The sequence below is a fragment of the Poecilia mexicana genome, unplaced genomic scaffold (assembly GCF_051168715.1).
Source record: "Poecilia mexicana isolate PSO_F unplaced genomic scaffold, ASM5116871v1 scaffold_2, whole genome shotgun sequence".
NCBI lineage: Eukaryota > Metazoa > Chordata > Actinopteri > Cyprinodontiformes > Poeciliidae > Poecilia > Poecilia mexicana.
The window spans coordinates 43,655,905-43,680,551 of record NW_028263371.1 but is presented as its reverse complement, the minus strand read 5'-3'; the positions used below and the strand labels follow the sequence as shown (position 1 = coordinate 43,680,551).

Below are 24,647 nucleotides of genomic sequence, written 5' to 3'. Positions count from 1 at the left end.
AATGTTTAGCTGCTAAATGCCACTGCAGTATCATAAAGCTCTCACAGCTTGGTAGTTTAGTTGAAATAACACTCGTCTCAGTTGCTGTTCCCTACTTATTGTCTTCTCATTGTTTTTTTTTTATGTGTACGTTTTCAGAGAAGAGAATTTCAGAGGAGGACCATATAATTTTGATAGATGGACTTAATGAAGCGGAGTTTCATAAGCCTGACTATGGAGACACCATCGCTTCTTTCATCACTAAGATCATTCCCAAGTTTCCTTCCTGGCTGAAGCTGGTGGTCACTGTCCGGGTTAACTTAATGGTAAGGAAGAAACTAACCTTTTTAATGTTTTTTTTTTTTTTTTTACACCATGGAGAAGTTTAAAGCACGGGTTACTTTATTAAAACAAAGTCCCTCGGAGGGAGCTGCATGGATTCACAACTCGGATGCGAGAATCTGTTGACAGAAGAAGTGTTAGTCTTCTGACCCTTGTAGAAATGTGTTAAGCAGAACCAGTTTGTTGAATGGCAGCCACAGGAAGTCCTGTTTGGAGTTTTACATCCATTTTCGTAACGGACTCTGTAAACACGTACAAGATGATGCTCCAGTTGATGCTGACCTAAATACACGGCGTCACTTGTGTTCTTTATGTTCACGTGAAGATGGATGGAGGCGAATACAGGGAAACGTCTGAGGCAAACTTGTGGGAAGCTTGTAAAGGTTTCTGACTTGCACAGATGCTGTGTAAGGAGGGCATAACCTTAAGCTGCCAGAGCCAGAAAGAGAATAGTTTAAATGAAAATGTATTCATGTGATGATCTCATCAACATTATGACCCGAATCCAATAAAGAATTTGTAGAAAGGTTTGAAAATGTATGTTTAAGCTATTAAGATGCATCTTCAGTTATTTCACAAAGATCTTTAGATATACACACTTGAAGTTTGATCTGCTGTCACGTCTCGAGACGCTCAATAGACTTTAACAAATGTGAGACACCCTGTCAAGAGAGGCCAGCATTTCCTGGAAGAATTGGCAGATGGTGACCCAGAACTCAAGTCTGTATGACAGGAAAGAGAAGTCTGAAACTTTGGGCTTCCTGTCTTGATGACCCTCAGTTAAACAGCTGTAAAGATCTTCTCTGGCTGTGTTGAGGTCGCCGTGGCGGCAGCTGATGCTTTGACAGGCCTGATGAGCCAAGCGACAGCTGATTGAGTCTTGAATAATAATGTGGTAGCTGACTGACATCCACTGTAGGGGTTATTAATGCTCAGGAAGGAGCCAGATATTGACTGCTGTCCATCAGTCTGTGCTGCCAATTCAGTTTGTTTATTTATTAGCCTGCCAAGCATTTAAGATTCTGGTATCGTCACACAGCTCATTCAATGTGGTAAATCACTACGTGAAAACATTGATCATTTGTGTTTTCAGGATTGAATACTTTTTATGATTTACTTTACAGCACATTGTTGGACAATGTGAAAAAAAACCCTGACTGTAGCTTGTCAGGGTTTTTTTTTGTTGTTGTTTTTTGTTTCCATTGAGCTGGATACCAACACTAAGTTTATCTGCAAGGCATTGCCTTCACTTCACCTGATCGAGTGTGTGCCTGTGTGTGTGTGTGTGTGTGTGTGTGTGTGTGTGTGTGTGTGTGTGTGTGTGTGTGTGTGTGTGTGTGTGTGTTTCTCTGTTTGTGTTGTTATGATGAGGAAGAAATAAGCGTTATCTCACTCAGGCAATGTTTCTCAGGCCTCAGACAGGCAAAGGATTGGAGGATTAAGACACACTGACCCTCCGGGACATGAATCGAAATGTGAGCTCTGGCTAAGACTTGTGCTTACTCACTAGTAGCCACCATCCCATCCATCCCCTGCCTCTTAATACTCACTTCACCTGCTCCTGTCGTCCTTATAGCTGCATTTCCAACAGTAGCAGGTGTCTCTGCTTTGGCCTGATAGCTTACTGAGCGTACTTCCCTGCTGTTCGAAAAGCCTCTTCTCATAAAACAGTGCCTTCAGAGGTATTCATAACCTTGGAAACTTTTTACACTTCATCATGTTAATACGGAAAAAAAAATCACTGTGTTTTATTGGAATTTTATCTGGTAAATGAACAGGTAGAGATATATCTGGAAAGTTTTGTGTCAAACTTTCTACAAAATAGTTTTCTGCCAGAATTCAATTTAATCAGATTAGATGAAGAGCATCTGTGAACATAATATTTTAATTCTTGACAAAGGTTTTGCTGTCACTCAGACTGGTCCATTCCAACACATTAGTACTCTGTGATCTAAACCATTACACTGTAGCTAGGCGTGCATTTTTAACCCTGTTGGTTTGGTGTAGAGTGATATTTTACCTCAGTTTGCAGTTGTTGTTTTTTTCACTTTATAGTAGGTTTTTGTCTGGGAGTGTTCTGTAATTAGCTTTAGCCATCTTTCCTGTTCCTGCTGAAGAACAAACCATCACCATAGCATGATGCTGCCAACACAAGTTTCACGGGATGATTTGGTCAGATATTCCTGTGAATAAAATTAGATTATATTAGAATCAATAACAAATTGAGGCAAAAACCTGCATCTTTACCAACTTCACCTTGTCTGTTGCAGGAGATCACCAGCCTTCTCTCGTTCTCTAAAATCTCCCTGGATGATTTTACGGACAACAAAGAGATCACTAATGACCTCAATTCCTACATCCAGTACCGGATCAACAGCAGCAAGGACATCATGAACAACATCAGCCTGAACGGCAAGGCCGATCCCGGCACTGTGACCAAGCTCAGCGGCCACCTGACCTCGCGCAGCCAGGGCTCCTACCTGTATCTGAAGCTCACGCTGGATCTCTTTGAGAGAGGCCACCTGGTGATCAAAAGTGCCAGCTACAAAGTAGTGCCTGTTTCGCTGGCTGAACTGTACCAGCTCCAGTGCAACATGAAGTTCATGACCAACTCGGCCTTCGAGCGGTCCCTGCCTATCCTCAACGTGGCTCTGGCGTCGCTGCACCCGATGACGGACGATCAGCTGTTTCAGGCCATCAACGCCGGCCACGTCCGAGGGGAGCTGCAGTGGGAGGACTTCCAGCAGCGCATGGAGCTGCTCTCGTGCTTTCTCATCAAACGGCGAGATAAAACGCGCATGTTTTGCCACCCGTCCTTCAGAGAGTGGCTGGTGTGGAGAGCTGACGGAGAGAGCACAGATTTCCTCTGTGACCCCAGGTCAGTCCTCTGCTCCATAAGCAAATGTTTTGGTCTCAGCAGCTCTTCCTTAGGAATGCGGGCCTCTGTTATATGCATGATAAGCTTGTAAAGCATTTAGGCAGTCCTCTTGCTGTGGATTACAAACTTCAAACGGTCCGCACCAGAGTCCGACTAACGCTCGCTGATAACATGAAGGCAATAAAAGAAGCATCAGAAAAGAAAAAGGTTTTCTTTAAACAAAATGTTTCTGTATTTGTAAGTCTTTCTTTGAAAACTGCGTTTCTACGACGGCACGCACTTCTTTGCAAACTTTTATTTCACAGTATGATTCCCATTTAATTGTTCGAGGCGTCCATGAGTCTTTGTTGGTTATTTAGTATGCGGAGAGGGACGGAGTGTGAAAAGGAAGCAAAATGCTTTAATCAATACACACAGCACGACTCATGTCTGACTCAGCGAAGTAATTGGGTTTGAAATGCTTCAGGTACTCTGATTATCCTTACAGCTTTCTATTTTGTATCAAGTAAAAAAAAAAAAAAACTGTTTATAGCTCCACTTAAAGTAGACTCAATACTTTTGCTTACAGGAGCTTAAATTATCATGTACTGAATCAAAGCTGATATTTTATCTTGTTTTTAAGTTAGTCTTTACATTTTAAACACTGTAGAGGTTTGATACAAACACACTCCTGTTAATTTGTAACTCCATTTAACGTAGCCCAAGTAAACTGGGCTACGTTGATTGGACATACTGTCATGCTTTCGCTTGCTGAAGGAGGAGTTGAGGTGTGTTAGGCTGCATTTCTGCTTAAAATATTTTGTGCTTTGTTTTTGGGCTCAGTGTGTAGAACTGTAGCATCTCTTTGCTGTGATGCTGCGGGTTAACTGTCAAGCACAGATGTGTCAACGGTGCTTTTGAAACGTATCTTTTTGATCGAATTTCTGCTTAGGCAGTCTGCTGCCGCTCTTAGTTTTCCCAACTCTGGTCTTCTAACAGCGTCGCCATTTTAAGTGATGAGTGACGATCAGAATCCAGGTTTTTCAAGACAGGAAATAATTAGCGGTTTCCACTTGAAAGACTGCTGGTGCTCCAGCTGACCAGCAGTGCACAGCAACAGGTGAGGGAGAGGGCTGCGCTTTCTCTGTGCTTCAAACAGCTGGAGAAAACTGCACCAAATCAAGCACTTTCCCAGACAACTCATTAAAAGAACTTCAAACCATAAAACCAATATGACATGTTTTTGAGAGAAACTATTTAAAACCTCAGTAAACGTGGATGCTGGTAATTGGCCTATGCATTTTAGACATGTGCTGTGCTGTAGCTTTGGAGAGTCTTAATAAGCCAGTCAAGACTCTCCTGTGGATGATTTTAATAGTTGAGAAAAATCACATTTTTACCAGTTTGTTAAATACACACACACACACTGTATAAAATGGATAAGATAGAGGATGCAGATAATAGAAAAAAAGACTCAAAACATGGATAATCAATGCTTGAATGTTTATGTGCTCCTAAGTGTTTACATTTCTTTTTACAAAACACGTGCTGCCCGGTATATAGCAGATATTCCACCTTTCTGTGCGTTCTGCTGGGGCTCTTTTTGCTCTGCCTGACAGATATGATACAGTTGCCTAATTTGAAATTCTTCGGAGCAGCCATGCACGCCTAATAAGCTGAAAGATATCGGTCTGGCCGGATTCCCCCTCCCCGCCCCCTACCCTGTCGTGCACCTCTACTCACATACTGATGACTCTGAACTGGACCAGATCCGAACTTCACATTCTGGTCATTCACAGCCTTCCAGCTCCATTAAAAAAACAAACGCTTATAGTCTGGCCTGGGCAGACAAAAGCTTGCTGCACAGTACCTTTCAGTGTCTGTGTTCAAATAGAGGGAATTGTAACCAGATCAAAGTGATCCGCAATCATGCATGTCCGTTTAATGACTTTCTGCATTAATTGCTGCCAGAGTGCCTGTGTGGGGAAAAAAAATAAAAAAAGAACCAGCAAACTTGTTTTATTTCTTTCTTTTTTTATGTTTTTATTTTACTCCAGCCCTGTGTTGGGTCCCTGACCAGCTTTTGCATCAAATTCACACCAACCCTGAGTAGGAGAGGTTTCTGTGTAGATGCCAAGTTACTCATCGTTATAAAACAATAAGCGCTTTTATGTTTACGGTTCAGATGAGCAGGCTTTCCTCGTTCGGACAGCAGAGTAATCTTTCTGTTGATTTGTAACTCAGGACTGGCCACGCTCTGATGGCCTTTATGCTGTCACGCCAAGAGGGGAAACTGAACCGTCAGCAGACGATGGAGCTGGGACACCACATCCTGAAGGCACACATCTTCAAGGTAAAACCACGGAGTCATCTTTGTACATTTGAAATCCATTTTCTGCAGAAAACATTTGCATTTCTAGCTGGTTTTGTGCAGTGAGATTGTGTTCATACCTCTTCAGATTTTTCACATTTACTCATGTTACAACCACAAATTGCAATGGTTTTTATTTTATAGACTAAGACAAAGTAGCTTCTATTTGGGAAGTGGAAGAAAATGCTATTAAATTTTTTTTACATGAAAAAAGTCAGGAGTCCACCAGGCAAATTTTTTATTTGTACTTTGAATGGGATGTTTTATCACATAAAATATGCTTAGATCCCAACCAATGTATTGCAGCTCTGACTGAATGTTGAAAATTTCCCAAAAAAAAAAAAAAAAATCCCAATAAAATGTGGTAAAGTTTATGGTTGTAATGTGAGAAGGAGTATAAAGCCATTTGCAATTCTCCCTACCTGTGTGTTTATATTTCTGTATGATGTATTGGCTTGCCTGCAGGGTCTGAGTAAGAAAACAGGCGTTCCATCTAGTGTGCTTCAAGCTTTATGGATCAGCTGCAGTGCTGATGGTCTTTCTGCAGCCTTGGCTTCCCTGAGGAACCTCTACACACCGAATGTCAAGGTAAGGAGGCTCTTCATCTCCTCTCTCTGTGTGTGTGAGCGAGACCTTCTAGAGCCAGACGTGCTCTCTGTTTATGCCCCCGTGATGCGAGTTGTTTGAGAATGATTTTCTCTGGCAAAACGAGCAAATTCCATATTCACTTCACTGGTTGGTTCTTGTGCATGACATCACACCAAGTGACTGAGTCCTACCAGTCACATTCCCGGCACACACACACAGTGATATTTCAATTATGGTTCCTAAAATCGACCAGCAATTCACCGGTTCCGCACGCACGCACGCACGCACGCACGCACAAAAAAAAAACATTGAAAATTAAAAAGCACTGGAAGGTTGAAACTGAGGAAATTTGTTCCTGGGTAGGAGAAATAAGAAATGCAGGGAACAAAAGGATATGGACTGGAGAGTCTTGAAAAGGTAAATGTTTTCGCTCAGCTAGATGTCTGTGTTATGTGTACAGATTTTCTCCCTTACTTCACAACTGTTAATAATGCACCAACCTGTGCAGAGCATAATTATTGTTTCCCATCTCTAATTAGACTAATGTTGGTAGCAGGGCTTGTTAAACTGATAACATGACAACTATCTGTGTGTTCCCCTCTACATGAGTTGTTTTCTGGGGAAATAATGATTGACCATCACTGGAAAGGCGATTGCATGCATATCATTATGTTTTCTACCATACTACAGAATTATCTTTTTTTTTTTTTTTTTTTTCCCTTTGCTTCTAAGATGCTGTCAGTGAGGCTCTATCACTTGTCTGCTGTGAGTCAGTACTTGAGACAATTGCAGAATGACCTTGGTTTTGTCCTTTGGGGGAAAAAATAGTCTGTTAATTGATTCAGCTGAGGATTCAAACACAATTTTCTCTCAGGTTGCAGAATCCTTATTGGTGCAAACGTGTTTGACAAGATGATTTTATTGATTTATTCCTCAGGGAAGAGAATAACAAACACTTATAATTGAATTCAGCTGCTTTAATTGGTTTCTGACCTTTATTTTGAGATTTTCATCAGTTTTTCAATAACGTCAACAAATCATTGAGTCACTGTTGGTTTTGATAGGAGTTCTCGGAAAACAGTGGCTCGCATTGTTGAAATGTTTTTTCTTGAAATTTGATTATGTATTCAGACTTTCATTTAATCATTTTTTTCTGATTCAATTAAATATAAATTGTCATGAAAACGAGGTTTTTAAAGTAGTACAAAGATAGACATGAGTTTTGAATAATGTTCCTACTGCAGCCATCTGCACATTCCTCTTCTTTTGTTGTTTTTACATTTTTAATTAGTTTTAAACTAGGAACACTGATATAACAACAACAACAACAAAACAAAACAAAAAAAACGAACATTGATATCTGTTGGTACACGGTTTTTGATATAGGCATCAAAATTTGTTATGGCATAAAATATTAAAATAAGAGTTGGGAGCAAACCAATTCTGATGATGATGAGTTGAAATCTAGTTCGTAATAGGAGACGATTCTGATTTGAGTCTTCTCCTATTAAGACGAGGACTGGGTAACGTGGGCTCTCACCATCCTCTTTTGACTTATCTTCACATTTTCCCATCTCTTTGTGATCAGGTGAGCCGCCTGCTGATGCTCGGAGGGGCGAACGTGAACTACCGGACAGAAGTCCTGAACAATGCCCCAGTGCTTTGTGTTCAGTGTCACCTCGGTCACCATGAGATCGCCTCACTTCTGCTGGAGTTTGGCGCCAGCGTTGATGTTGTGTCTGAAAATGGGATGAGCCCATTGAGCTTCTCAGCCGCTGGAGGACACCTGGGTTTAGTCATGTTGCTCTGCAAGCGGGGGGCCAAGGTAAAGACTCCACATTTTTTTTTTTTTTTTTGCATGAAAATGTTCTTAAAATGAAGAAAAAAATGTCTTAAACCTGCAGCCATGGCTACCTTCTCTGATACATAATGCATTCGGATCATGAGTATCTCTTCACACTTTGCCAAAATACAGCTACAAAGTTAATTCTCTGTTTTTTTTTATTTTTTATTTTTATTTTTTATTGAGATTCTGTGTTATAGACTCACACAAAGTAGCACATTATTGTAAAGTCAATATCAACAATCATAAAATAGAATACAAATAGAAATCTATCCACAAGTTTCATAGTATGCATCGAGCTGTAAAACTAGAGGATGACTGAGTGGTAAGTTGTTTAACAGTGAGATTTGTGTTGCCTGTCACAATCAGCAATGAATCAATTCATTGCATGATAAAGCTCAAGAAATTCCATTTGCATGATTTGTCGTTTTCCTCTTTTCTCCCTCTTTCTACTAAAAAATTAGATACCAAAAGTCTAGTTCATTGGACTCAACTAGCCCCTTTTTTTTAAAGAACAATTCTGTTGACAGAAACTTCATACTTCATTTTATTTGTTGTTTATTTTATTTAAAATGTCTCCCAGTGTCAGTGTTAAATGTTGATTATAAATTAAAGCATATTGACGTTTGAGAATGTTTTTCTTGCCTTACTGGGCCATTACCATTAAATCACTTAAAAAATGGTCTCAAAACAACAATATTATGGTTTATCGTGACAACTTCTGGGACAATTTATCGTCCAGCAAAATTTGCTATCGTCACCGGACTGGTAATTTAGTGGTAATGGAGTCGTAATTCTTGACCGGGATGTGGGTTCATGGTGTGGTCCAGTTAAAGTCCAGTTCAAGTATTTGATTGAGAATCTGTGGTAAAATTTGAACATATGATCACAACTCAGTCTGACTGAGTTTGAGCTCCTTTGCAAAAAAAATGAATGGCCAACAGTTTCTCTAGATGACTGCTAAACACATACCAGAAAATGCAATATGCTGAAAGGGCAACAAAAACTCGCTTGAGAAAAAAACACAAGTGTAATTTCCTCTGAATTCACAGTGCTACTTTGTGTTTGTCTATCATGTAAAATCCTCATAATTTACAGAAAAACCTGTGGTTGCACCAAGACAAAATCTAAAAAAAATAAATAAAATAAAATAAAAAAAAAATAGAATAAAAATCCTCATACTTGTATTTACACAACTTCAATCTCCAGCAGTAAAGCGGGTGGTTATGGCTGCTGCACCAAATTTACCTCGCATGTAAAGCATATTTTCTGTTTCTCAGCAACAAATCCAAGAATCTTGCATTTATGCCAGGTGGATCACGTAGATAAGAGCGGCCAGTGTGCTCTGGTCCACGCCGCGTTGCGTGGACACTCCGAGATCATCCAGTACCTGCTGGAGCTTGAATGGAGCGGTGAGGGGCAGCAGCAGGACTCCTCTCTGAAGAACAAAGCTCTGCAGCAGGCTTTGATCGCAGCCTCGAGCATGGGACACACACAGGTCTGACCAACATGCATGCATATTAATTTAGCAAACCAACTGCACGCTCTCATGAATTTGAAGATGGAGGAAGTTGGGCCAAGTTTTCTCAGTGGTGATGAATTAATTATTTGACACAACAGGTAGCCGGCAGACTGGGCTGCTTTTTTAGGCTTCGGGTTCGTTTTGCATTTCTCATCAAGCTGAAATGCTCAGCTTAAAGTAAACAGAGATAAAACTCCCTTTATTTGGTTATTTGAGGACCTAAACTCCTCAGTTCTGCTTTGATCCATTTATAATAATTTACAGATTTTTTATTTTTCTTCTGCTTCACAGTTTTGCATGCTGCATCATATAGAAGGTTTATTTGATATTTTATACTGCAGTGGTACGCCATTAATCTATGTTTCTTTTTTTGGCAGGTTGTGAGAGCCCTGCTGGCGCTGAAAAATGAGCATGCTGTGCAAATTGATAGTCATGACACTCTGTGGGGCGAGACAGGTATGTCCTCATCAATCTTTTTGCATTATGTGGCTCGTTTGTATGATGACCTGCTGTTTTACCATTATCAACCTGGCTGCTGTAATTGAATGCTACAACAAAAGAGTTTGCAGTTTTGCTTTTTCGCTGGGGTCATTTCAAATAGATGCCTATGCAGTTAGACTTATGAATTAATTATTATAAGTTAGGTTTACTGGCAAAATGTGTGAACTAGCAGTGGTTTGTGTTTTTTAAAAATGGTAAGTTAGGCACTAAGCGTTTCATGTGAGCTTCACTGTAGAAATGTAGCCCACAAAATCTTGCTGCGGGTCTTTTATAGTCAGTTTTGGATCACCTGTCCACTCAGGGATCTGGTGGCGACCACTGATAACTTCCTCTTCCTGCCACCAGGTGGCTTTGCCACTGTACCTTTAAAATTGCAAACTATTTTTCCACCTGGAAAAATAGGGTTATGCTGAGACTTTTGTCTTCTTTTTGTGTCATTTACCTTGTTTGTGACAGATTATGGTCTCTTCTCAGCATTTTTTAAATGTTCCTTTGACTTTACAATGAAACCCTTTTTTTATCTCATGCACATGTGAGCCAACTAAGGAAGCTTTTTTTCTAGTTCCAACATGTGTGCCTGAAATCATGCCTGATTTGCAAACGTGTGAAGAATTTTGTTCAAGTGGTTGAATAATTTTGAGACTGCAGATGTCATTAAAAGTAGGCAGCTGTGTGTTTACACTTTCGTGCATGCCTCAAATTTCAAGTGTGTAGCATTTTCAATTACTTACATTTCAGCAAGCTGCTACATTTCAGCAACAGATTTCTCTCAGTGCAAGTTGATCAACCTCTACTGATAAACGTAGCAGAAAGTGGTCATGCCGTTGTCTCAAAACTACCAATTTTATTTTTTTTTTGTTATTTGAAATGAGAAGCAGCAACTGCAGAACATCAGTTTTGTTTTCAAGTGAACAGTTTAGGAGCTTGAGATAAATCTAGATATCGATGCACAGTGACAGCCACTGTGATGTTTGAAAACACAGCCTTCCTTTTTATTCCCCAAACGTCTCCATTCTGAGGTGAAAATGTTCGACAGCCATTTCGCACTTTTGAAACCAGTGTTTGAAGTTATTTCTGGGTGATCGTATAAAAAAAATAAAAATATTGAGCCTGAAAAGAGAGAAAGGTAATAATAGTTTCTTTGTGTCTTATTTGGTTCTAAGCTCTCAGGATTCAGCTGTCACTGCTTTGTGCTTTGGTTATTTAGGGCAGTCAACAAAAAGCCGTTTCTGAATCATACAAACTATATACCACTCAAGTGTCCTCTTGAATTTATTTTCAATCATATTTCCAGATCTTGTGTTTTATCCAGTGATTTCCAGTTGGACCATAAACAGCAGTTTTGTTGGTGTTTTTACCGAGGGCTTTCCGCTCTTGTTTTTGAGCCCCTGTAAGAAGGATTGATATAAATATTGACGTATATATTTTTTTAAATGCAACCATAAAATATGTTTGCTCTCAATTCAAAAACGGTGTCAAATCTGTTTAGTTAGATGGTCATCTTTATTTTGCAGCTCTACTCCAGTGATTGATGGTATAGCTGGCTCTCATTCAAGAGCAAATGTTTGTTTGACTTTTTGTCAGAGCATTATGTGTGCTGGATGATCTTGAACGATGAATATGTTTGATTGTAGTTAAATGAAGTTAGGTTACTGACGAGCTGTCAGCTTCGATTAAAGGAAAAGGAGGAGGCTTACAAAGTGCCAGACGGTACATTTAGTCCTGGCTTTCAGCTCGAGAAAAAGTTTGTAAACTGTGAGGAAATTACTACAATAACTGACTGTAAAGATACTTTCTGGGAAATAAATCTTTTTTTCTTTTAACCCCTAATTTAAACACCACTTTATAGATGTTCGTTTTCTTAGAAACACGATCTGTCTTGGAGGATTTTTATGGCACAATAGCTGCTCTCCTTGAATCTGTTAGGAACCTTAACAGGACAGGAGACTCGGTAACATGACACCAGCATTTACAAAAACAGCTACCTGCAACCCTTGCTTTATAGTTTGAACCCTTACTTTATAGTTTGAAGCTTATGTTTTACAAGTTCACTCCAGAAATATTAACATATCACTTTCTTTGTACTGCACCAGAATTAACCCCTGCAGTAACATTAACTTGAAACATGATCTAATCTGAGCAGAATCCAACTGACTTGAAACAGAGTAGCTCCAGCTGGCCACAGTTTTTTTTTTTTTTTTTTTTTTGCATTCCCAGATGATGAACGCTATGTCATTTAGGTCTCATATTGAAACTGATTTAATAACTGTGAATTTATTTTACTTTCTGACTCTGGCGCTACACAAACCTTTACGTGAAATAGTGATCATGCTGTCTTTTACATTCATCTAAAGTGCAGACAGAAATGCAGACGTTATCACTCAGCTTTCAAAGTGATCCACATTTATTCTTCCTCCTAAAATAATGTACCATGTAAAGATATTACCATGTAGCTTCACCATGTGCATGTATGTTTGCATTTACCTGTCGGACATCTCGGCTCATCTGCATTCAGAATTACTTAATCAGTGAAAACAACTTGGCTGAAGATGGACTGGATGGATCTGGCGGCGTGCTTTGAACACCCACATTTTTAGCACTTATCAACGAGTTAAATTTCAGTTTAGCCTCTCGTCTTACTTCTGCCTCTCGGCTGCAGGTGTATTAATCCAATCCTGCTCTGATGTTTGAAATCCCAAAAGTAGGTGTAGTTTCTCAACTATCTTGATCGAAATCATTCATTCATTTTGTGTCTGAAAACACTCCCTGATAACAACCTGCGAGACCTCCTGTCACACTTAACTTCGGCGGTATATTGCATACTTATGCAAATGATCCCACTACGTTTAAATAGAGGCGGATCAGATCGTTCCTCGGTTCAAGTGCCGTCTTTTAAAATCCCTTTTTTATGGATGCAGCGCGGTTCCTCCTTATGCAAAGAAGAGGTGATTTCAGTGCAGACGATCATTCTTGTTTCAACAACCGGGTTTAAAGCAAAGACCGACAAGCTGGTTTGTTGGAAGGAAAAGAGAAAGATTTTGTGAAAGATATACAACACATTTAGAATATTTTTTTTATTTTTTATTTTTTTTGCAATGGTTACCTTGATTGTTTAGCCACAAACATTTTTCCACATTGTTGTAATAGGGTATTTGTGTGTAAAATTTTGGAGAAAGATTATTTAAATTAAATTTGGGAAAAGCCTGTAGCAAAACAAAAGGTGGAAAAACCGAAGCACTGTGAATTCTCTTCGGATGCTCTGCACAGGAAGCCGTTTCCTGCTGCTTTGTTTATAGGTGAAAACACGGCCATGAACTCTTGTGTTTAGATGAAGAAACGCGACTAAGTGACGACCTACAGCTGCAGACTGTCACTCAGTAGAGACTTGGAAAGATGTCGCTGGGCTCAGAAACACTTTTCACACTTTGGTAACTTAAATTCTCAACTTTTAGATGAGAGTGCTGCTAAGTAAGTGCAGTATGTGTAGCATGGTGTTTTGTTTTCTGCTTTTTATCATCTGCTACATTTTCAGACAGCGCGTGCTTTCATTTTGTATACATAAATGTTTGTGATGGTCCTTGAATCTTCTCTGGTTGCCATTTTCGGAAAATATTCAATTATAAAAAAGCAACAACTACTTTTTCACTTGACATTCTTTTAGAGTTGGCGAAAAAGTTAAACTTTTTTACTTTATTATTCATCAACATCAACAACATTTTATCAACGTTGCTAGAATGTCAACTCATGAACATTCAGAGACCAAGTCACGGAAATGAGCTCCCTCTCTGCGGATTAGGAATTTTAAAAAGTTCAGGTATTGCGCAATGGATTGGCTGTTGAGATTACTCTTATTACTTACATAAATATTAGCATTTTTGGCCTGAATATTTGAAAATAGCTGAATGAGATGTGCATAAACAGCCATCAGTCAACAGCTGCTCTCGTGTCTGCTCTTTGTAAACTGGCGTGCACCTTCCCAGAGCGCCGCTAACGTTGCTCCCTGGAGCCCAGGCTAAGTTTAGCTGTTTCAGAGTCATTGTTCCCATGTGTGAACTGTGTGAGGATATCCACGTTTTTAACAGATGGCGGGCGGGGTTGTTTTTGGCTGGGGAGACTGTTCATCCAGATGGATGATGTCAGTTAGACATGGAGGCTCTGCGGCACCTTTCGTCTCCGAGGTGAATGTGAGAACAGACCTGCTCCCGCTCCTCTGGTGGAGCTCGCTCTGTTTGGAGAACCGCCGTTCATTTAGGACCGATCCATCTGTTCTCCGTAAGCATCCAACGTTATAACTGTGTCTCCTCTTCATAGTAATTCACTGCTTGAGCTGTTGTTTTTTTTTTTTTTCGTCAGAACGGTGGTTTGAAGAAGACCTAAAACGCAAACAGGAGTGTGTGTTTAACAGAGCTGGTTGACTTTGTCAGCTTGTGTTTGTCTGCTGGTGCATGAAATGACTGAGTCCTCGTCTCTGTCTATGAGGTCTGGGGACTACGAGGCAAGAATTTAATGAGTTTTAATAAGCACAAACATTATCTGATTTAAACTCAATTAGCTGCATGTCTTTAGTTTGTGAAGAATGGGAGTTACTTTTTTATAGCCAAATCTTCTTTTTTTTTTCCCCAACGCCCTCTGTTGCAACTTAAGTCATTGGTTCTCATCAGTATAGCTTGCAAAACTATTCTTACTCTTTGTACTTTTCCACAATTGGTCATACAACAAATGCAAATGCCAACGTGTTTCATTTGGATTTGATGTGACCACCGTGGTGTTTTCCTAAGATGTGGTAGGTTATTTGTCCTTCACATTTAGGCCAGAAACTTTGGTCTCAAGTAACTAGAGTACATTCTTCCACACGGTTGTCGTTTCTCCTACGTGGAGCATGCCAAACTACAATGAGACTTTTCAGGGGTTTCTTATTGTCACGCTTCCACACCGGTTAAATTTGTGGAATTTACCACTAATAGTTTCTTGCCACATGAGTTATGAATCTCAGCAAAGTCTCTAGAGTTGAATTTGGCCACTTGGCTGCTTTTCTTGTTCAGTCTTTCAGTTTAGATGCATGGCGATATCTTAGCACGTCTACAGTCTGGTCATTTTGTTTTCATTTTCAATCATGGCTTGAACAGTGACCTGTGAAGCCTGGGATTACTTCACCTTTATTCTTTGGATTAAAGGTGAAAAATAGTTAGTTTGGCCACTGGCAGATTTTAGTCACTAATGAAGAAATAAAACTGGCTTCACTGCGTTTTATTTAGGGACACCAAAGTAGCCGAGGGCTGAATAAAATTGCATTCTTTTTGGATTTTCATGTTTTAAAAGCAGAGCGATTCACAAACGCTCTGCTTTTTGAAAGTTGTCACATAAAAGTCTAGTAAAATGCATTGCACTTTGTGGTTGTAACAAAAATCATGAAGAAATGTGAAAATTCTCAGGCGGTGTGAATACTTCTGTAGGGTTCAGTATCCTTCCTGTGGATTTCTAAGTTCTGACAAACCTGTTTGTTTTCTTCCTGTTTGTAATTCAGCTCTGACAGCTGCTGCAGGCCGGGGGAAGATGGAGGTGTGCGGCTTCCTGCTGGAGCAGGGGGCGGTGGTGCAGCAGGTGAACCGGCGGGGGGTGTCTCCCCTGTTCTGCGCTGTCAGACAGGGACACTGGCAGGTAAGATGTGCTGAGCAGCTTGTTTGTTCCTGATAAACTGTTTCCACTCGCAGTAACCTGCCGCAGTAACTCTGCTGCATCAAGGCATCACAGCAGTTGCTTTCCAGCCTGATTTTGGATGCAGACATTGTCCGTGCTAAATTAAACCTTTTTTTTTTTTTTTTTTTTTTTCTTTTTGGGTTATTTTTCAGATTGCAGAGCTGCTGCTGCAACACGGTGCTGACATTAACATCAGCGACAAGCAGGGTAGAACGCTGCTCATGGTGGCTGCCTGCGAGGGTCACCTGAGTACAGTTGAGTTCCTGCTGTCTAAAGGTAAACACCAATCACTCTACACCACTAAGATGAATGTCTGTTACCCAAGTGCAAAAACGAATAACCCGTGTGGTAATGTTTGACTCAAAGGTGCTTCTTTAACTTCGATGGACAAAGAGGGACTGATGCCTCTTAGCTGGGCGTGTTTGAAAGGACATAAGAATGTGGTGCAGTTTTTGGTGGAGAAAGGTGCGGTCATCGACCACACGGACAAAAACGGACGGACGCCGCTGGACCTCGCCGCCTTCTACGGAGATGCTGAGATTGTAAGTGAAGCTGTGATGGCTAATGATGTTATCAGGGTAGCAGTTTTTGAAATCTGGAAAAGGACTAACTTGAAGTTTCTTCTAGGTGTGGAAAAAAAAAAAAAGAAAATGTAGGAATATTTATTTTTCCAGATTTCGTTCCCATCAGCCTGATCCACATGGCAAATATCAAAAAAATTTAAACCTCGCATGCTTCTGTCTGTGCACGTTTATGCTGGATTTTGCTTTAAAGAATCACATGGTTGCGTTTACATCAAATTCGTTTGCTTCATCTTCCACAACAATCTCGTCTTTCATTTTAGGTAAAAATTGCTTTCTTTATTTTTTAAATGCTGTTTTAAAACTCTGTTTAAATAATGAAACACAGGTTAAGGGCTCCATTAAGGATATTACTCAGATAATTGCAGAACAGGTGATGATAATTTATTTGCAAAGTAAACGGATATATTAAAAACTTTTGCGCATCCATCAATTTATCGTCCATCATACTATGTCATCCATCCATCTTTGCAAGTTCCACATTTAAAGCTTGACTACGACTAAATTCACAATAAATGTTTCATTTAATCCATTTCTGGACCTAAGTTTGACTGCAACATCTTTAAATATTTGTCTGGAAAATCATGAAACATTGAAAGAAAAATTGTGAATAAACCTTGTGTTATGGAAGTTTGTGGTATAAGTGTGTGTGTGTGGTCCTGTAGGTCCAGTACTTGGTAGAAAGAGGAGCAGTGATAGAGCATGTGGACCACAGTGGGATGAGACCTCTGGACCGGGCCATCGGGTGCAGGAACACGTCAGTGGTGGTGACTCTGCTGAAGAAAGGGGCCAAGCTGGGTAGGACCTCCTCTCTAACAAACACACCGCCATGTTGAGGTCGACAGAAATGTAGTGTTTGACATTTGGTACATGTAGTTTTCTTTGGCTTTCTGGGTTGTTTCACATCTTTTGGTAAACACAGAAAAGCCCTCTTGTCTCCAGCTTGTTTGTGTGTCTCTGTATCTCATGATTCTGAGAATAATCCCAGACAAATGTAGAGGAATGTTGTGGGGGGAAAAAACTGCTCCTGTCGCTGCATGTCTCACTAAATCTTCAGTTTGTTTGCGTGCATGTGTGTGTATGTGTGTGTCGGGTCCATTTCTTCCTCGTGTGCTGCTGCCTTAACTTTAAGAATGACTTGTCACCCCAATGACTTTCATGAAGCTATCTAGAGCCCGTCGCTTATCTGCGGTGCTCTCTGCCGTCTCAGAACAAAACTGATAATGGGCCGAACATTTAAATTTGCTCCCCGTGCATTTGCCGCTGCAAACACAAAACCCATTTCAGGCTGAGTGACACATAATTGCATACTGTCACGCTGCAGTTAGCAACACATTTTCCCCTCGCTGCAAATGACGACTCTCGCTTGTCTTACCTCTCCCTCTCCCAATTCTTTCCTAACTGCCTTCAATAAACTAAGGCTACAGAACGTCTCCTTACGATCGATCAGGTACAATCTTTAGGTAACTCTAACTTGTACCAATTTCAAGAGAATACGCTGATGCTTGGTTTGCTACGAAAGGAAAAAAAAAAAAGCTTCACAGGATGCTTTGCGTTTCCACAGGGAATGCTGCCTGGGCCATGGCTACTTCCAAGCCTGATATCCTCATCATTCTTCTGCAGAAGCTGATGGAGGAGGGAAACCTGCTATACAAGGTAAAAGGCTGTGTGTAGAGTGCCGTTTTAATGAATTCATCCTTATTACTCATGAAAAAGAGACGTTTCATTAATGGGGCTAGCTGATAATGTCAAGATTGTTTCTCTGAAGACAAACATGAACCAAAGCTCGATTTATTCATGATGATCTCTGTGGTATAGAACGTGAGTTGTGAGGGACTCGTGATCGATGGTTGACATTTAACAGAGTGAGGTTTGTCGCAAAAGCTGCTTGTCAGATGTAACTTATTTGGGTTGTGTTAGAGCTTGCCTTTGTATTAAACCTGTGATTGATTAGAGGAAAATGGAGTAAGAAAACAGATGCTGAAGGGAATACCTGCTCACTGTATCCCTCTCTCCCACATTTTCTCACTTTTCCTCCTGGTCCTGTGCTCCTTTTTTGCTTTTTTGCCGTTGCACGTCTGACCTCGTTGTGTCCTCCAGAAAGGGAAGATGAAAGAGGCGGCTCAGAGGTACCAGTACGCCCTCAGGAAGTTTCCTCGGGAAGGCTTTGGTGATGACCTGAAGGCTTTTAAAGACCTGCGGGTCTCTTTGTATCTCAATCTCTCCCGGTGTCGCAGAAAAACCAATGTAAGTCTGTCTTTTTCCTCAAATCACTGATCTGTTAGTTTTATCAAGGCCACTCAAACTAAGAGGCATCTCACTTGCCAGATTTTTGTTAGTATAATGAAATTATTAATAATTGTCTACAAATTCCTAAACTTATTTTACAAAGATGTATGAACTCAGATTGGAATGGAGGGGAGACGGAGGACTAAAATGCTTAGTCTTCTGATTAAACACTTTTAAATTGCCAGACTCGAAATAAAAACTTGGGTGATTGAGACTTTTCCTTTTTTTTTTTTAGATGACTGAAAAGAAAACATTGGGGAGAAGTTAAATGGTCTTTGCATTGTTTTATTCCTCCTAATTATTTTTGCAGAATGACTTTGGTTTTTACAGACACAGTCCAATAGGAAAGACATTTGTTTTCCAACAGCTGCTTATGTAATCACATTCTGTGAAGCAGCAGGCGATTTGAGCCAAGCAGCTCAGATGCTTGTCTCCTGTGAGTTTCTACTGTACACTTTACCAGGTGTCTGTGATGGAGACAAGTTGCATGGATTCTCTACTTAGGAATAAGAACACGACATGTAATCAGCAATACATATTTTACATCAATATTGTGACTGCATCCCTCATAATTAACTCAGCAGGGCAGTAGAGCCCGTGGTCAGAATGCTCCTCCAACATTAACTCTTTTTCATGCAGAGCACTTGGCTTTCATGCTAGTCAAACATTAGCATGTTTATTATGTTTTGATATAAATTATTGATAAAAGCCCAAAAGAATAAGACAAAGCAACTTTGCTTTACTCTATTCGGCCTTCCCGTTATCTGCTGAAAGTCTTGCTCTCGCTCACCAGTTCAAAGCTTAAATAAATATCGGTCATGTAATGACTTTTTTTTTTTAAACATCTCAGTGATTTTACTTAATAAACCCCCTACTGATTCTATAAATAACTATCTTTGAGTTTTTACTTAGCAACACCGTTCACACTGAAGAGTGGTGTTGTGAGCGTGAACTTTTAGCACTTTTCCAAGGTGCATTCACTGATCAGAAAAAGTGAGGATTTTTGCATTTCTGACCGGTTAGTTAACAACTCAAGTTTTGTCTGTTGACAAAACTTCAAGATAATCATGTCTTCATAAAACTTGGTGGTTTGTTTTGATCTCGAGTCTTTCAGGGGATATCTAAACACAGTGGGCACACCCAATTTAAATGGCTGACAAAGCAAGAGCTGCAGCAGTCTGTGCAATCTCTCATTTGCTCTGAATGCTATGGTGAAGGGTGAAACAGCATCTGGATCGTTTTATAGAAAACTCAGTTGTTAGATCAGCGGACTGATGTGCACAGCTTATAAAGTTGTGAATAAACAGCCACACAGCTCGCTCAGGGTGTGGCTGACAGTGACTAGAAGTACACACATAATTTAAAACTGCTTTGATAGGAACAGATGGAGCTTTGGATGCTGGAAAAAAAAAATTAAAGTGTTGGGTGTGCTTGTTTATGATTTTACATTTTCTTTGTAAAATCCTATTTTGTTTTTGTAGGATTTTGGGATGGCTGAGGAATTTGCAACAAAAGCGCTGGAGCTGAAACCCAAATCCTACGAGGCCTACTATGCCAGAGCCAGAGCTAAAAGAAGCAGCAGGTAAACTATTCAACACCCAAACCAGCTGTAACTAATCGTCCCCGATGTGTATCCGGTAACGCCGCCTCTTCTGTTCATAGACAGTTCACTGCAGCCCTGGCCGACCTGCACGAAGCAGCCAAACTGTGTCCGAATAATCGAGAGATCCGTCGTCTCCTGGCTCGAGTTGAGGAGGAGTGCAAACAGATGCAGAGAGCGCAGACTAAAGGCAGCTTCGCTGGCGCTGCGGCTGCTTGCAGCCAGGCATCAGGAGGCCACGAATCTGATCCAGAGCAGAATGAGAGCCAGATTGACCCGTCAGAGCACAGGCCGGCGAGGAGCTTGGAAGCCCAAAGAGACATTCTGGAGGAGGAGGAAGAGGAGGAGGACGATGACGAGGATCCAGTGGCCTTGAAGCGTGACAGGACAGGTGAAGCCTGCTGGTCCCAGAACAGTTTCTCCTTCAACAGAGAATCCACAGCTGTTAACAACTGTGCGACCCCCACCTCCCCTCCGGGCCCCAGCAGACTCCCCCCACACCGATACCCTCGAGAGCACCGGGAGGCGCTGGCCCAGCAGGCGCTGGTCCTGCAGCCCACCAAGCAGGCTCAGATAATAAAGACCAATCAGCACATGACTTCCATGCAGGCCGTGGGGGGCCGCTCTGCTGGGGGCAAATCTCAGTACGCACCCTCCAGCCCGTTGCCCAGCCGACACATGTCTAGCAAGCTGAAGCCAGGTCCTGGTATTGACATAAGCCCCCTGCCTGCTCCGGCTGATGAGCCAGTGTACGAGAACCGCATGTTGCTGGGGGCCGCTTCCTCCTTCATGGGTCAGAGTTGTGACGGCGACAGCCTGCTTTCTTCCCAGGCTTCGTACTTATCCTGCAGCTCCTCCAAAGCTCTGGGGCCGGAGAGGCTGTCTGCCCACTCTGCTTCTTCTCTGGAGGGCTTGGCCTGCTCCGGCCCGGGACACTTGGGGAACCACGATGCTGCAGCGGCGGGACCTCAGGGAGGAAGCGTCAACAGCATGCGCGTGTCCAGCTCCACCAGCAGCCTGGCGTCCAGCAGCAGCTTGTCGGACAGCGGCAAACTGGGACCCGACGTCCGCAGCAAAATCTCAGAGAAAAAGCACAATCAGCAGGGCAGCGCTGGTGGGGAGTATAAACCCAGACCGTTCATGGGCATAACTGACAAAACGGCTCGATTTCAGCAGCAACAGCAGCCGTGCCATCCGAGCCTTCAGTCCGTCAGTCGCAGCTGGTTTAACCACTCCTCTGACAGCTTGATCTGCCACAACGTGTCGACGATGGGTCTGCAGCCGGTCGACTGTGAGCTGTCATACGGCAAATCGGTGAGCACTTACCAGGAGCAGCACAAAGCGTCGCTGCCACAGGGTGGCGCCGTGATGAGTGGCTTACACAATGGCATGCATGCCAAGGAATTGGAGAAGTTCTGCCAAGTGGCCAACTGCTACAAAGAGTCCAAGCCAGCGCTGGCCATGCCGCATACTTTCATAGACGGTAACTCCAAGCAGCCTGGCCTGGGCCGAGATAATCCCGCCATTCATGTAGCTTCAATGAAACCAAAGCGATCCTTTATAGAGTCGAACGTGTAGAAATGGTTCATCTCTCCACACCGTCCACAACGCACACAAGCAAAAATCCAAAATGAGGGACGATTTTTTTTTTTTTTGAAACCAGCGCCAGATTCCAGTTTCACCCGAGATTTTAAGGAGTGCAGTTTGCTGGCTGCTTGCGCATACAAACGAGCAGCTTAGAGTTTTACTCCTCTTGGTCTGCAGCTTCTGTTACACGACAGCATGTCCGGCGTCATTCAGCCAAGCTGGAAACATTGCACTGAAGGTCTGCGGACACGACGTACAATCCTGATCGACGCAGCGAGACACGGAGCACGTTACACACACTTAGGCCAAGCAAGTGCTCCAACGGCTCACACAGTTACAATATGTTATTACTGAACACTTTTTGAATAGCAGTTAGGCTTAAAATGTGTTCATCACATCTATGGTGCTGAGTGGCTAGTTTCAAAAAAGTTTCTGACCTATTCACTTTTACACACTTGTACATAAAATAAAATAAAAAATCATTACTGAAAAGAGAAACTGTTTCTAGACTTCCTGTCAGGTCTGTCTTGTTGACTTTAAGTATGATTCGGTTCTAGCTTTTAACACTTTAAACGCGTCATAATAAAGGAAGACATTAACATTTGGTAGATTACAGCTCATCCTGGCGGAGGAATAATAATCTTGTGATTATGCAACACATTTTCTCTTCAAATTTGAGGTCTACTGGAGCGTTTCATGTCATCTATGTCTCCTGCAGGAATGTTGCTGATTGTTGCATTGGCGATCTCTCAGAACACAGATTTCCACCTTTCACATCAGCAAGGTTCAAATTAATGAAACTCATGATTCAAAAGCAAAGTAAGGTCACTCCAAGCTTTGTGTAAATGTGTAATCAGTGAACTTTGACCATCGTGACTCAAGTTTTGGAGGGGAGAAGAAAGGACCCGCTCATAACATACTGCGTAATTTCCGACAGCAAAACTACAACCAATGATTTTGCTGCTCCAGTCCTCTCTATGGGATTAAAATCTTAAGAGTTCCCAGAGTCATTTGAGAGTAAATTTCCTGAATCTGAATTGGCAAACGAGTGGAATAAAAAAAAAAAAAAAATTCAATTAAGTTTTTCTTTTGCCCCACCAAATTCCTTAGAACTAACAAAAAATGTAAAATGTTAAACATTTATTTTAGTTTGGTGGTTTTTGGCGATGCAATCATTTTTAAAGTTCCTTTTGCTTGAGTGTCGAAATTACCGTTTAACAATCTTTTAATATTATAGTAGCACAAACAAAAAAACGCAGCACAATCAGCACCACTTTGGTTTTATTTGGTTAATGTGAAGGTGACATGGTTGAGTGAATCATTCTGTCTAAATAATTTGTAATTTATTTGTTGCAATGTTTTATATTGCCTAAGCAACTGTTTAAGAATGCCCGAAGAGTTTGAAGGTAATTTGCTGTTATAACCAAAATGTGATCAGTTCCTGTTCAGCTCTACTCTTAACACAGATACAGTGATGTATGCTCGTTTCCTCACTGAAATAGTTTGGAGCGACTTTACATAAGTTATAGAGTGAAAACACTTTCGCAAAATGTATTAGTTGTGGTTCTACTGCCAAAAAGATTAGCAAGGTGAGCTACCAAATAATACAGTGAAATTGAGGGTTTGAGGTAAGTCCGTTTTGGGAGATAAGGGGAACATAATAGAAAACCATTTTAGTCTGAATGTTAAAGTAATTTGAGACTTTGACCAATTACTGTAATTTCTGAATGTATGTTCAGTGGAGTAGAATCCAGTTGGCATAGAAATTAAAAAAATCAGCAATATTAACACCACACTGTGTGCTAAAAGTGACGAGGTCTGAGAACTTTGAGAAACGTCTGAAAGAACAACTAAGGGATGGGCATTTCTGTGACTTACGAAGGATGTTATAGATCCTCATGTGTATATTATATAAATATGTACTGTTTCTTCTTTTTAGTGAAGGTCTATGTTGAGTGTATTGACAAGTTCGGACTTGTGTATTTTGAGTTTTAGGCACAATGTTGTTGAAATGGTGTTGAATATAAATTTGTACATTGCATAAGCCACCATTAACACTGAATCCTTTCTGTATCTGCTTGTTGTTGCTGTCTAGTTAATTTATTCACAGTGCCAATGGCTTGGTTAATTGTAAAAGCAATATATTTTATATAGTTATTTTTGCACAGCTACAAAGGCATTTGACTCTCAGTAATTGAGAATTCAACGCATGCTACAGTTGCAGTTTATATAACAGAAAAACAGGAATATCTTTAAAAAATAAAAAAAGAGGTGGTTTGGGGGCTCGGTGCCATTAGCTTTATTTTATGATGTACGTTAAATGCAGTTGTTACCATGTTTTCAGTATTGTGAGCTTTATTAGCCGTGATCACATACTGTAATGAACATTACTGCCACCATGCGAGAGCGAAATAAAGACCCACTGAGGGGGGAAAAAAAACAAACAAAAAAAAACATCTGTCTCCTGGGTTTTTGTCTTAAATGCATACAGATTATTATTGCAGTATTTAAAATGTCTAAATACACAACTATTAAGTCTGCTGAAGGTAATTAAACAGATTATACAAAAAAAAAAAAAAAAAACTTACAATGCAGAGCACCATCTTTGGCAACACAAGGCAACTGCAGGTTGACTACAAGCCGTCTTGAGTTGTAGTTTTCATACAAAAACTCTGGTTTCAACTGCATGTAAAATTCATTTGAAACCATAATTTTACATGCACTGTTGAGACATTTTTTTTTGTCTCACTGAAACTAAACTTATAAATTCAAAGTTACAACTTCTCTTAAGAAAAAAATGTTCATACGTTTTCTGGCGATTCAAACCTAAAAACAAGAGAAGCTTGATCCGATTCAACTTCAGATAGTGGGGGAAACAAAAGTGCATACA

At 40.8% G+C, this 24,647-nt stretch overlaps 1 protein-coding gene across 2 annotated transcripts in view; it reads left to right on the top strand.

Annotated features, from left to right (window-relative positions):
* The window catches only part of tanc1b (tetratricopeptide repeat, ankyrin repeat and coiled-coil containing 1b), a 97,918-nt gene extending 73,578 nt beyond the window's left edge, over positions 1–24,340 (top strand). For both annotated transcript variants that reach the window (XM_088001322.1, XM_088001316.1), the window contains exons 12-26: positions 139–305; positions 2,592–3,199; positions 5,423–5,531; positions 6,015–6,137; positions 7,726–7,962; positions 9,293–9,478; positions 9,880–9,958; positions 15,528–15,661; positions 15,853–15,976; positions 16,067–16,242; positions 16,947–17,079; positions 17,846–17,937; positions 18,382–18,528; positions 20,052–20,152; positions 20,233–24,340. In XM_088001322.1, the coding sequence (XP_087857448.1) occupies positions 139–305; positions 2,592–3,199; positions 5,423–5,531; positions 6,015–6,137; positions 7,726–7,962; positions 9,293–9,478; positions 9,880–9,958; positions 15,528–15,661; positions 15,853–15,976; positions 16,067–16,242; positions 16,947–17,079; positions 17,846–17,937; positions 18,382–18,528; positions 20,052–20,152; positions 20,233–21,748 (3,932 nt within the window). In that variant the 3' untranslated portion in view covers positions 21,749–24,340. The remainder of the gene's footprint in view (positions 1–138; positions 306–2,591; positions 3,200–5,422; positions 5,532–6,014; positions 6,138–7,725; positions 7,963–9,292; positions 9,479–9,879; positions 9,959–15,527; positions 15,662–15,852; positions 15,977–16,066; positions 16,243–16,946; positions 17,080–17,845; positions 17,938–18,381; positions 18,529–20,051; positions 20,153–20,232) is intronic.
* The last annotated feature ends 307 nt before the right edge of the window (positions 24,341–24,647 follow it).